At 39.2% G+C, this 12,487-nt stretch overlaps 1 protein-coding gene across 9 annotated transcripts in view; it reads right to left on the bottom strand.

Annotated features, from left to right (window-relative positions):
• Nucleotides 1–12,487, bottom strand: part of LOC119878403 (rho GTPase-activating protein 20-like) — a 79,960-nt gene that overhangs the window by 61,098 nt on the left and 6,375 nt on the right. For 3 of the 9 annotated variants that reach the window (XM_038589036.1, XM_038589033.1, XM_038589034.1), the window contains 3 exons: nucleotides 7,066–7,181; nucleotides 3,269–3,415; nucleotides 770–884 (listed from right to left, as the gene is read on the bottom strand). In XM_038589036.1, the coding sequence (XP_038444964.1) occupies nucleotides 770–884; nucleotides 3,269–3,286 (133 nt within the window). In that variant the 5' untranslated portion in view covers nucleotides 3,287–3,415; nucleotides 7,066–7,181. Of the gene's footprint in view, nucleotides 1–769; nucleotides 885–3,268; nucleotides 3,416–4,256; nucleotides 4,295–4,580; nucleotides 5,497–7,065; nucleotides 7,182–12,487 lie in introns of those variants that run through there. The other 6 variants (XM_038589035.1, XM_038589038.1, XM_038589037.1 and 3 more) reach the window with 6 other exon arrangements.

Below are 12,487 nucleotides of genomic sequence, written 5' to 3'. Positions count from 1 at the left end.
AATCTTTGCTCAGGGTAATATGTGTTAAAACATGTTAGGAAAAAAAACAGGTATCTTTCTGACTACAGATGAAAATACATACATAATTACTAAAACTGAAAAAAATATGCCTGTGAGTATGCTACTTAAACAACTCACATGATGCCAGTGGAACCCACAATGTAATATATTTAAAAAATTAAAAAGCTGGCAAACATTCAGAGGGATGCGCGTTATTCCCCTCTTCAGGATTCGACTCCAATCCTGATGACAGAACATGGTGTTGGAGAAGAGATTTGGGGTCGCTCTCTTCACTTTCTCACACCATCCCAAGCAACGTAGAACAGACCTTTTTTAAGACCTATAGAAGCTGTGTAGAGCTTTTGTACTTAAAGTGTTTCTTGGTCCCCTATTGGAGTGGGCTTGAGTGAGGACAACTGCAGTTTCTGGCCATCCCATGGCTTGTTTATGGAGATGCAGTAGCAAACCCTGTTTTTGCATGAGGTCTAAGCCTCTACCCAGCTTTACTAGGGAACCCTATCATTTGGATGATAACATACATTTCAATTGCCTTCTGTCTCCCCTTTCTCAAACTGGTTCCAACCCGTAAAGAAGTGCAAATTCCAACACAGCATGTAGTTACAAAAACAAGTGAAAGAATGAGAGAAGAAAACATTGATGGAAGAAAATGCATGATGCTATTATACAGCAAAAATACTATGTATATATAAAATTTAATGATAGCTTATTTTGAAAAAGTGTTTTTAAAAAAATGAATGCAACTCAATACTCAAATAGTGTTGAGTTCTCCTTCCCCAACTTGCAGGTAGAGTCATGTAGTATTCCAGTCTTTCTGGCTGAGTCCCTGCAGCTGGAGCAGGGCACCTTCCGCTGTTGTCTAGTTTCTGAAAACCAATGAGAAAGAATATTGGTTTAGGGTTAGGCCTGGGGCTAGACCCTGGATGTCTGAAGTTCAGCAAATTACCTAGCCTTCCTGAGTCTCAGGTTTTATACGTGTAAAATGGGAACAATAACCCCTCTAGATTTCTTGTGAGGATTAAGTAATAATGCATGTGAGTCAGTGACACTGCCGTTCAGAAAGAAATTTAGATCCATGTCTAGGTATCCACTGGGTATATCCATAACTAGATAGTTTTTGAAGAGGTTTGAGATCTTTCCCTTGCATGGATAGTGGAGTATGTGTGGTCGTGCTTATACTCATAGGCTTTTTTTAGCACAGATAAAATGCCAAAACAATAAAGATTTTGATCTCATGTGTTCCTTTGTGCAAACAAGCTTGCCTAGCAAAATGGTGCAGATAAACGCAGATGAATGGACTTTATACAAATAAATGAAATGTTTCTCTAGTATAAAAATAGATCAAATGGTAAGAGCACAAAAGTAGGTGAAATGGTAACATAAACTGACTTGTGTAATCAGAGAGTCAACTCTTGACATTTTCCTCTCTAAGCTTTTTCTAATAGTTTTCTTGCTAAGGCTACAATGTTTTTGCCATATTGGAAGAGGATTGTCAACTCTAATGAAGATTAAGTAGCTTTCCCAACTAGATTTTTTTAAAATAAGCATCAGTTAATGCTGCGGGCTTTCAAAGCCATATTCATGAAGAATGGAAAGATCTTTAAAGAGCTGCTCTTAGAGACTCCTAACTCTGGGAAATGAACAAGGGGTAGTGGAAGGGGAGGTGGGTAGGGGGATGGGGTGACGAGGTGACACGCACTGAGGGGAGCACTTGATGGCATGAGCACTGGGTGTTATGCTCTATGTTGGCAAAATGAACTCCAGTAAAAAATAAATAAAAAAAGAAATAAAAAATAAAGATCTGCTCTAAGAAGATGTAACTAATAAAATTTGAAATTTAGCAGCATTTCTATTCCATAGTTATTCCAACACCAAGTTTTTATCATGGTTACACTGAACAAAAATTAATTAAAACAGAACTTTACATATTTAATAAAAAGATGAAGATATTATTTACAACTTTAGCCAAAAATTAATTCCCTAAAGAGTAAAAGGCTATTTAATAAACAATTCTTTTGACTGGTTGGGAAAGTGTTGCACCACAGCTCACAAGTTCACACTTTTTTTTTTTTTTTTTTTTTATTTTTTTTTTACAAGTTCACACTTGATTTATTCTTTGAACGATATAGATAAGTTACAGGATTAAGTCTTCTGTCTTTTGGTTCCTGCCATTAATTGGTTAAAGTCATCTGAGGACAGTGTAATTACAATGCTCCCAAAGAAACCTGGAGCTTGGGATCCCTGGGTGGCACAGCGGTTTGGCGCCTGCCTTTGGCCCAGAGCACGATCCTGGAGACCCGGGATCGAATCCCACGTCGGGCTCCCGGTGCATGGAGCCTGCTTGTCCCTCTGCCTGTGTCTCTGCCTCTCTCTCTCTCTGTGTGACTATCATAAATAAATAAAATTAAAAAAAAAAAAAAAAAGAAACCTGGAGCTTTGTAAAGTACAGTAAATGGAAAGTAATGTGTTATGGACATTCAATTGCTAAAAGGATGTAAAAGGGTAGGAGCCATTAGGAAAGGTGAAGAAACACTGCTCTTGATGAGCTTGCTGAGGAGCCAAATGAGCTTCTTGATCATGGACAGAAGAGACCATCTAAAGTTTAAAAAATGTAGAGCTGTTTGTGTGTCCATTGATCCTGCAATTCTACTTGTGCACTAAAGCAGGAAAATTAAATGAAATATTACCTAACAAATACAGGTGCTATGTTTTCTTCCTCTGATGTCTTTATATCTTTGTAGCCAGAAATCCCAAAGTTAATTTCCAATAGGAAAGGCTGAACATTAAAGTTAAAAGTTCACCTTAATTTGAATATTGTAGCATTAATGACATCTGGTGGAAAATGAGTTACAGTGTAGCATTATTTAGGTATCCTGATCTTTCCTTTATACTATCACTTTCTTTTTTTTTTTTTTTTTTATACTATCACTTTCATCAGATTTTCACACAGCCCTCTCCCCAAGTCCATGAGAAGAGTGTACTTTCTGGCCCCATTGAAGTTTGGCTTAGCCTTAAGACTTACCTGCATCAGTGGAATATGGGCAAAAATGTCAGTGTGAAAGTTCTGAAGATAAGCTTTAGCAGTCCTGGTGAGGCATTGCCCCTTCAATGATAGAAGGAGACACGTGCCCTGCAGATTTGCAGGAGAAGAAGACAAGCACTCCAGATAACCCACAGACTTACAGGGAAAAAATTGTTATTCTATGGTTGTTTGTGTAAAAGCCAATTAATACATGAGACTATTACACACCTCTGTGTGAATTCCCATGGAGGCTTGACTCCTCTCTCCAATTGATGACACTGGGAGAAGAATCCTGGAGACGTGTGGTTCAGTCCCTTCTGGGGCTCTATTTCAGACCCTGATAGGCCCAGTCGGAACATGTTTCCATTCCTCCACCTATGGTAAGCAAAACTGAGTCAAGAGTCCAGGGCAGGCCCATCAGGCTCTCTTAGAATCTTGGTTTCTCTGTATAACATGGTGTGGAAGTCATGTAGGGCTCTTTTTTTCTTCCAAACATTTATTTAAATTTTAGTTAACATATAGTGTAATATTGGTTTCAGGAGTATAATTTAGTGATTCATCAATTACACATAATACCCACTGTTCATAGGTCATTCGCAATTCTTGCATCTGTTGGTTTAAATATCTTCCTCTTAAAAAAATAAATAAATAAATATCTTCCTCTTAAGGTGGACTTCAAGGTATAGGAAAAGAGGGCAGGACAAGTTTAGTTGGAGCCATAGGCCAAAGCTTTTCCGATTGAGCTTTGCCAATAAAGCTTGTAGCTTGGCTCCCACTCAACTCTAATAGATGTACTAGTAGGAGTCAGTAGTGTTATAAGCCACAAAGTATAAGTGGCAATATTAGGACAGTTTAATTTGATGAATAAAAACAACTGACAGAAATTAAAGTATTATCCGTGACCTATTAAGAAAGTTGCTACTGGTGAACATTTTTCAGGGAATGACCACATTATTTCTGGTTATTTAGCAGAGTCATTTAGTGTTTCCTAAAGCAGTTACTGCTTTCTAAAAAGAATTTCAAACTTTTGTCCCAAAAGTAGGACCAGAATTGTTAACTCTTCATATTTTTACTGAACTTCCAGTTCTGTTTTCCTTCTCAACCTAATGTTTCATGTTTAGAGGTTACAAACAGCCCAGTATTTAAATGTTTTAATCTTACTAGTGTTCACTTTGTAACATACCTCATGTTTGGAAAACCAGACTCTTGACCATACCTTAATTCAACATCATTTTCATTTCTGCAGAACTACTTTATTTTTTTTTATTTATTTATGATAGTCACACACAGAGAGAGAGAGAGGCAGAGACAAAGGCAGAGGGAGAAGCAGGCTCCATGCACCGGGAGCCCGACGTGGGATTCGATCCCGGGTCTCCAGGATCACGCCCTGGGCCAAAGGCAGGCGCTAAACCGCTGCGCCACCCAGGGATCCCTAGAACTACTTTTCTTATTCAGGAAAAGGACACATGTGGGTGGACCTCAATTAGATAGCTTCAACAATTCTCAAGGCAATGGGCTTTCACAATAGCATTCACGATACCTGTCATCAATTACTGGCACTTATTTGTCTTGCAATGAGAGAATTGCCCTTTATTCTTAACAAGCAGGCAACTGGATCAAAGAGATTAGATTACTCAGGTGAAAAAACAAAGACAAATACATAATGAGATAAACCTGTGTAGTAACTGCCTGGAAGATTGCCATCTATTTTCCTCTCCATATCTCACGCTTTAGAAAGACCAGGACTTTATTTCATTCATCCTAATACTTGGCACTTTAACAGGTGCTCACTTTGTAATTTCTGAATGAGTGATACAGGCCATGTGTTTTTACTTTATAGTGAAGGTTAATGAGTTAAATCATATAAAAAGCTTAGAACGGTGTCTGATACTAAGCACTTAATTACAAAACAAGGTAACATTTAGAATAGAGATGAGAAAAGACGTCAGAAGTTTGCCTTAAACTGACCCTTAAAAAATAAGGAAAACTAGGCTGGCAATAAGGCTAAGAGGATAGAAAAGTTCTCCAGTACACTACATGCTAAAATGAATTAATTCCAATGACATCTATTATTTTTTACAGAGAATGATGCTTATTTTAAGTCTAAGGTTATAAGATTAAAGAGATATAATCAAAGCTTGTTCATTAAATTGAAAGTACCTCCAGATTTATTCAAGTTTGTATCCTTAGGCCTCAGTAAGCACAAGATATTATTTGCTATACTGAATCCATTCTATTGTATGTGTTAATACCACACCAATATAAACATATTTTAAGACAAATTTTAAACATACATATTTAACTTTATTTCATCATCATTTAAAGCTTGATTTTAGAAAACATAAAAAAAATTAAGAGTTCTGTATCACAGGAATTTAAACAGTGGCAATATACGTAGCTTTGTAGGTTCGAGTTCTACAACAAATTAAAATCAAATCATTGGAAATGTTTTCAATATGGAAAATATACAAATAAAATAAATGGCAGAGACCTATTATGAGCAATGTTTCATTACTTGCAAGTTATCGTTAGATAATTTCAGAATCTAAACAAACACTCTCAATATTCAGACTTCTGTTGCTGTATTTTACATTTAATATCTTCCTACCTATATTCCAGAGTCAAAGTCCTTGACCAAAAGGTCTGATTTAAGAAGGCATTTAGTTTTATGGCAAAAGTTATCCATCTACAGTTACCACTTTCAAGGAATTGACAACAATGCTGATGTGATCTGCTAGTTCCCTTTTGAACAATGTGCAATAATTTATGTCAACCCTGTATAAAGTTATACAGGTAGAAAAAATTGGACAATTATGCACAGTTCAATAGATGTAGAATGTTAAGTTTTCCCAGTCTAAAAATTAACCAGTGATACAAAATTTATCAACTATAGTTGACTTGGTTTCAGGAAAACCGCATCTGAGAACTACAAGTACATCACTGTCCTTATCTCATCCTCAGTCACTGGTGGGAATTTTATAGGCCACCATGCTATTTACTTTGTGGATAGTAGTACTAAATGAACGAAGACGGACTTCCTCAGAATTGGTAACAAACTGTGGTCCTGACTCTTCCCATTTTTCAAGTACAACCAAATCCTTGTCTGTATAAATCAGTAGGTCAAATGAACCTAAATTGGATAAGATCATTAAAGTACAATTATTTTTTGAAAGGTACAACTATCCTTCCTGTCTCCCTCACATGTGAGCCAGCTATCATGTCAGAAAAGCTAGTTTAGCTTGATCTCTAATCAGTTATATTAGCTAATTGCTTTTCTTCAATGGAAATTTTAGTACAGAAAATACTGTACTCCCTTTTACTTAATGAAAAACTTGATTTTTTTTTCTTCAAAGAGCCACTAAAGATATTTGCAGAAAGTATATAATTAATCACGAGACAGCATGAATCTAAGCCAGAGAAAAAGAACATCTTGGTTCTGTGACTGCTGTATCCCAATGCCCAGAACCGTGTTAGGCATACAGTAGGCATTTAGGGTATATCTGATTAATGAAGGAGTAACTAAGCTAGAAAAGAAAGACACAGTTATACCTAAGTCTTAATTATATACAAGGAAATGTGTATAAAATAAAAGTAATGGAAGAAATTAAATCTAAATATTCAGGAGTACTGTAGAAAACTTTCATTCTTTCCCTATTCAGCACTTGTAAATAAAACACAACCAGGGGATCCCTGGGTGGTGCAGCGGTTTGGCGCCTGCCTTTGGCCCAGGGCGCGATCCTGGACCCGGGATCGAATCCCACATCAGGCTCCCGGTGCATGGAGCCTGCTTCTCCCTCTGCCTTTGTCTCTGCCTCTCTCTCCTTCTCTCTGTGACTATCATAAATAAAAAAAAAATTAAAAAAAAAAACACAACCAGCATTGCCTTAGATTCATGACGTTTTTCTCACTTATATACCATGACATGGATAATTAAGAAAAAATTCAACAAAACGGTTAATTCTTAAAGTAATACCTTAGTCTTTCCACAAGAAATCTGAACCAACGTGAAGTCATATAATACTTACAAGAGACTTCCAACAAGGGCAGAAACGTCACGGTAACTGTGATCTGTCGGATTATGGAGAGGATCTCATCCTGGATGGCCTTCTGAGACATTTCTCTGGGTGTGCTACCAAAGAAACTAAATGATTTGATTCATTTTAAGTTTTAACAAGTTATTTAAAACACTGGTAAGATTATTTGTTTGATTAAATGCTTCAAAACTCAAATTAAGTAATGCATTCCAAACGAGTTTTTAAAAAAACAATTATAATTTCATTTATTATTCCAGTTATTAAGGCTGATCTTAGTATCAGGTCATTAAATAACAGATGACCAGAAAACCTGCAGAGTGCTTCAAGTCAAGAAACATTCAGCATATTGTAAAATAAAGATAACAATTAGTATCTAAGATCTTTAATTGGTATAATCATTTTGGTATTTTTAGGAATACCTAAATGTCTAATTCTGTAGTGCTTCAAAGAAGATGTTATATCAAGGTGTATTTATAATTAAACATTTTCTAGGGGAGGGGCAAGATGGCGGAAGAGGAGGGACCCCAAATCACCTGTCCCCACCAATTACTTAGATAATCTTCAAATCATCCTGAAAATCTATGAATTCGGCCTGAGATTTAAAGAGAGAATAGCTGAAATGCTACAGTGAGAAGGTTCATGCTTCAATCAAGGTAGGAAGATGGGGCAAAAAGAACTAAAGAAACAAAAGGCGGGATCCCTGGGTGGCGCAGCGGTTTAGCGCCTGCCTTTGGCTCAGGGCGCGATCCTGGAGATCTGGGATCGAATCCCACGTCGGGCTCCCAGTGCATGGAGCCTGCTTCTCCCTCTGCCTGTGTCTCTGCCTCTCTCTCTCTCACTGTGTGCCTATCATAAAAAAAAAAAGAAACAAAAGGCATCCGAGGGGGAGGGGCCCCACTAGGAGCCGGGCTAAGGCCGGGGTGAGTGTCCCCAGGACAGGAGACCCCAGGCCCCGAGAAGCAGGAGCTTCACCAATCTTCCTGGGCGGAAAGGCCTCGCAGGGAGTTGGAGCAGGACCGCAGAAAAGTGGGGATGCCCTCAGGCTCCCTGAGACACTAACAGAGCAACTGTGCCCAGGGGAGAGTGCGCTGAGCTCCCTAAAGGGCTGCAGCGTGGCACCGCTGGACCCAGGAGCAGCTCAGAGGGGCTCAGACGGCAGCTCTGCGGAGAGGTGGCTATGCGGTGGAGCGCAAATCCAACAGCGCAGGCCCGGGAGCACAGGGCACCAGGGAAACATCCCAGGATCCGGCCTCCCCCAAGGACAGGCAGAGGCCAGGAGGGCCCAGGACGGGAAGGACGCTCCTGCCCCGAACTGAGCAGATAGCGGCCATGCCCCTGGAGCATCCAGGCCCCTACAGATGGAGAGCTCTGTAGTTACTGCGGGAGCTGACTCCAGGGCTCCAGAGCTGGCCGCCACCACTGCAGTTGTTCCCTCTGGAGCCTCAAGGGGTAAACAATCCCCACTGAGCCCTGCACCAGGCAGGGGGCAGAGCAGCTCCCCCAAGTGCTAACACCTGAAAATCAGCACAACAGGCCCGTCCCCCAGAAGACCAACTAGACGGACAAATTCCAGGGGATGTCAAGGGAATTAAAGTACAGAAACAGAAGATACTCCCCTGTGTTTTGTTTTTGTTTTTGTTTTTTTTTTTTTTGCTTTTTGATTTCTGTTTGCTTACCCTGCCCTTCTTTTTCCTTTCTTTATTTTTCTATCTCTGTTTCTTCTTTTTTACTTCCTTTTTTCTTATTTCTTTTTCTCTTTTCTTTCCTTCTTTCTCTCCTCTCTTTTTCTCCTTTTCCCAATACAACTTGTTTTTGGCCACTCTGCACTGAGCAAAATGACTAGAAAGAAATCCTCAACTCAAAAGAAAGAATCAGAAACAGTCCTCTGTCCCACAGAGTTACAAAATCTGGATTACAATTCAATGTCAGAAAGGAAATTCAGAAGCACTATTATAAACCTACTGGGGGCTAGAAAAAAGCATAAAGGACTCAAGAGACTTCATGACTGCAATATTTAGATATAATCAGGCAGAAATTAAAAATCAATTGAATGAGGTGCAATCCAAACTAGAAGTCCACACAACGAGGGTTCATGAGGCAGAAGAATGAGAGGGAGACATAGAAGACAAGTTGATGGGAAAGAGAGAAACTGAGGGAAAAAGAGACAAACAATTAAAAGACCATGAAGATAGATTAAGAGAAATAAACGACAGACTGAGGAAGAAAAACCTACATTTAATTGGGTTTCCCAAGTGCGCCGAAAGGGCCGGAGGGCCAGAATATGTATTTTAACAAATCCTAGCTGAAAACTTTCCTAATCTGAGAAGGGAAACAGGCATTCTGATCCAGGAGATAGAGTGTTCCCCCCCTAAAATCAATAAAAACTGCTCAACACCTCGACATTTAGTAGTGAAGCTTGCAAATTCCAAAGATAAAGAGAAGATCCTTAAAGCAGCAAGAGACAAGAATTCCCTGAATTTTATGGGGAGGAGTATTAGGGTTACAGCAGACCTCTCCACAGAGACCTGGTAGGCTAGAAAGGGCTGGCAGGATATATTCAGGGTCCTAAATGAGAAGAACATGCAACCAAGAATACTTTATCCAGCAAGGCTCTCATTCAGAATAAAAGGAGAGATAAAGACCTTCCAAGACAGGCAGGAACTGAAAGAATATGTGACCTCCAAACCAGCTCTGCAAGAAATTTTAAGGGGGACTCTTAAAATTTCCCTTTAAGAAGAAGTTCAGTGGAACAATCCACAAAAAAAGGACTGAATAGATATCATGATGACACTAAACTCCTACCTGTCAATAGTAACTCTGAATGTGAACGGGCTTAATGACCCCATCAAAAGGTGCAGGGTTTCAGACTGGATAAAAAAGCAGGACCCATCTATTTTCTGTCTACAAGAGACTCATCTTAGACAGAAGGACACTTACAGCCTGAAAACAAAAGGTTGGAGAACCATTTACCATTCAAATGGTCCTCAAAAGAAAGTAGTGGTAGCCATCCTTATATCAGATAAACTGAACTTTACCCCAAAGACTGTAGTAAGAGATGAAGAGGGACACTATATCATACTTAAAGTATCTATCCAACAAGAGGACTTAACAATCCTCAATATATATGCCCTGAATGTGGGAGCTGACAAATATATCAATCAATTAATAACCAAAATTAAGACATATTTAGATAATAATACACTTCTACTTGGTGACTTCGATTTAAGGCTTTCTGCACTGGATAGGTCTTCTAAGCACAAAATCTCCAAAGAAACAAGAGCTTTAAATGATACACTGGACCAGATGGACTTCAGGTATCTACAGAACTTTACATCCAAACTCAACTGAATACACATTCTTCTCAAGTGCACATGGAACTTTCTCCAGAATAGACCACATCCTGGGTCACAAATGGGGCTTGAACCGATACCAAAATACTGGGATCGTCCCCTGCATATTCTCAGACCATAATGCCTTGATATTAGAACTAAATCACAACAAGAAGTTTGGAAGGCCTTCAAACACGTGGAGGTTAAGGATCATCTTGCTAAAAGATGAAAGGGTCAACCAGGAAATTAAGGAAGAATTAAAAAGATTCATGGCAACTAATGAGAATGAAGGTACAACCATTCAAAATCATTGGGATGCAGCAAAAGCAGTCCTAAGGGGCAAATACATCGCAATACAAGCATCCACTCAAAAACTGGAAAGATCTCAAATATAAAAGCTAACCTTACACATAAAGGAGCTAGAGAAGAAACAGCAAATAGATCCTACACCCAGTAGAAGAAGAGAGTTAAGGGGATCCCTGGGTGGCGCAGCGGTTTGGCGCCTGCCTTTGGCCCAGGGCGCGGTCCTGGAGACCCGGGATCGAATCCCATGTCGGGCTCCCGGTGCATGGAGCCTGCTTCTCCCTCTGCCTGTGTCTCTGCCTCTCTCTCTCTCTCTCTCTGTGACTATCATAAATAAATAAATTAAAAAAAAAAAAAAAGAAGAGAGTTAAGAAAGATTCGAGCAGAACTCAACGAAATCAAGACCAAAAGAACTGTGGAACAGATCAACATAAACAGGAGTTGGTTCTATGAAAGAATTAATAAGATAGATAAACCGTTAGCCAACCTTATTAAAAAGAAGATAGAGAAGACTCAAATTAAGAAAGTCATGAATGAGAAAGGAGAGATCACTACCAACACCAAGGAAATACAAACGATTTTAAAAACATATTACGAACAGCTATAGGCCAATAAATTAGGCAATCTAGAAGAAATGGACACATTCCTGGAAAGCCACAAACTACCAAAACTGGAACAGGAAGAAATAGAAAACCTAAACAGGCCAATAACCAGGGAGGAAATTGAAGCAGTCATCAAAAACCCCTCAAGACACAAAAGTCCAGGGCCAGATGGCTTCCCAGGGGAATTCTATCAAACGTTTAAAGAAGAAACCACACCTATTCTACTAAAGCTGTTTGGAAAGATAGAAAGAGATGGAGTACTTCCAAATTCTTTCTATGAGGCCAGCATCACCTTAATTCCAAAACCAGACAAAGACCCCACCAAAAGGAGAATTACAGACCAATATCCCTGATGAATATGGATGCAAAAATTCTCAAGAAGATACTAGCCAATAGGTTCCAACAACACATTAAGAAAATTATTCACCATGACCATGTACGATTTATCCCCGGGACAGAAGGCTGGTTCAATACTCATAAAACAAACAATGTGATCCATCATATCAGCAAGAGAAAAACCAAGAACCATAGGATCCTCCCATTAGATGCAGAGAAAGGATTTGACAAAATACAGCATCCATTCCTGATCAAAACTCTTCAGAGTGTAGGGATAGAGGGAACATTCTTCAACATCTTAAAAGCCATCTACCTAAAGCCCACAGCAAATATCATTCTCCATGGGGAAGCACTGGGAGCCTTTCCCCTAAGATCAGGAACAAGACAGGGATGTCCACTCTCACCACTGCTATTCAACATAGTACTGGAAGTCCTAGCCTCAGCAATCAGACAAAAAAAAAGGCATTAAAGGCATTCAAATTGACAAAGAAGAAGTCAAACTCTCCCTCTTCGCCGATGACATGATACTCTACATAGAAAACCCAAAAGCCTCCACCCCAAGATTGCTAGAACTCATATAGCAATTTGGCAGTGTGGCAGGATACAAAATCAATGCCCAGAAATCAATGGCATTTCTATACACTAACAATGAGACTGAAGAAAGAGAAATTAAAGAGTCCATCCCATTTACAATTGCACCCAAAAGCATAAGATACCTAGGAAGAAACCTAACCAAAGAGGTAAAGGAACTATACCCTAAAAACTATAGAACACTTGTGAAAGAAATTGAGGAAGACACAAAGAGATGGAAAAATATTCCATGCTCATGGATTGGCAGAATTA

This window comes from Canis lupus, unplaced genomic scaffold (genome assembly GCF_011100685.1).
Source record: "Canis lupus familiaris isolate Mischka breed German Shepherd unplaced genomic scaffold, alternate assembly UU_Cfam_GSD_1.0 chrUn_S1580H1769, whole genome shotgun sequence".
Lineage (NCBI taxonomy): Eukaryota > Metazoa > Chordata > Mammalia > Carnivora > Canidae > Canis > Canis lupus.
Note: the sequence above shows the minus strand (reverse complement) of the source record. Positions and strands in the feature narration are given on the sequence as shown.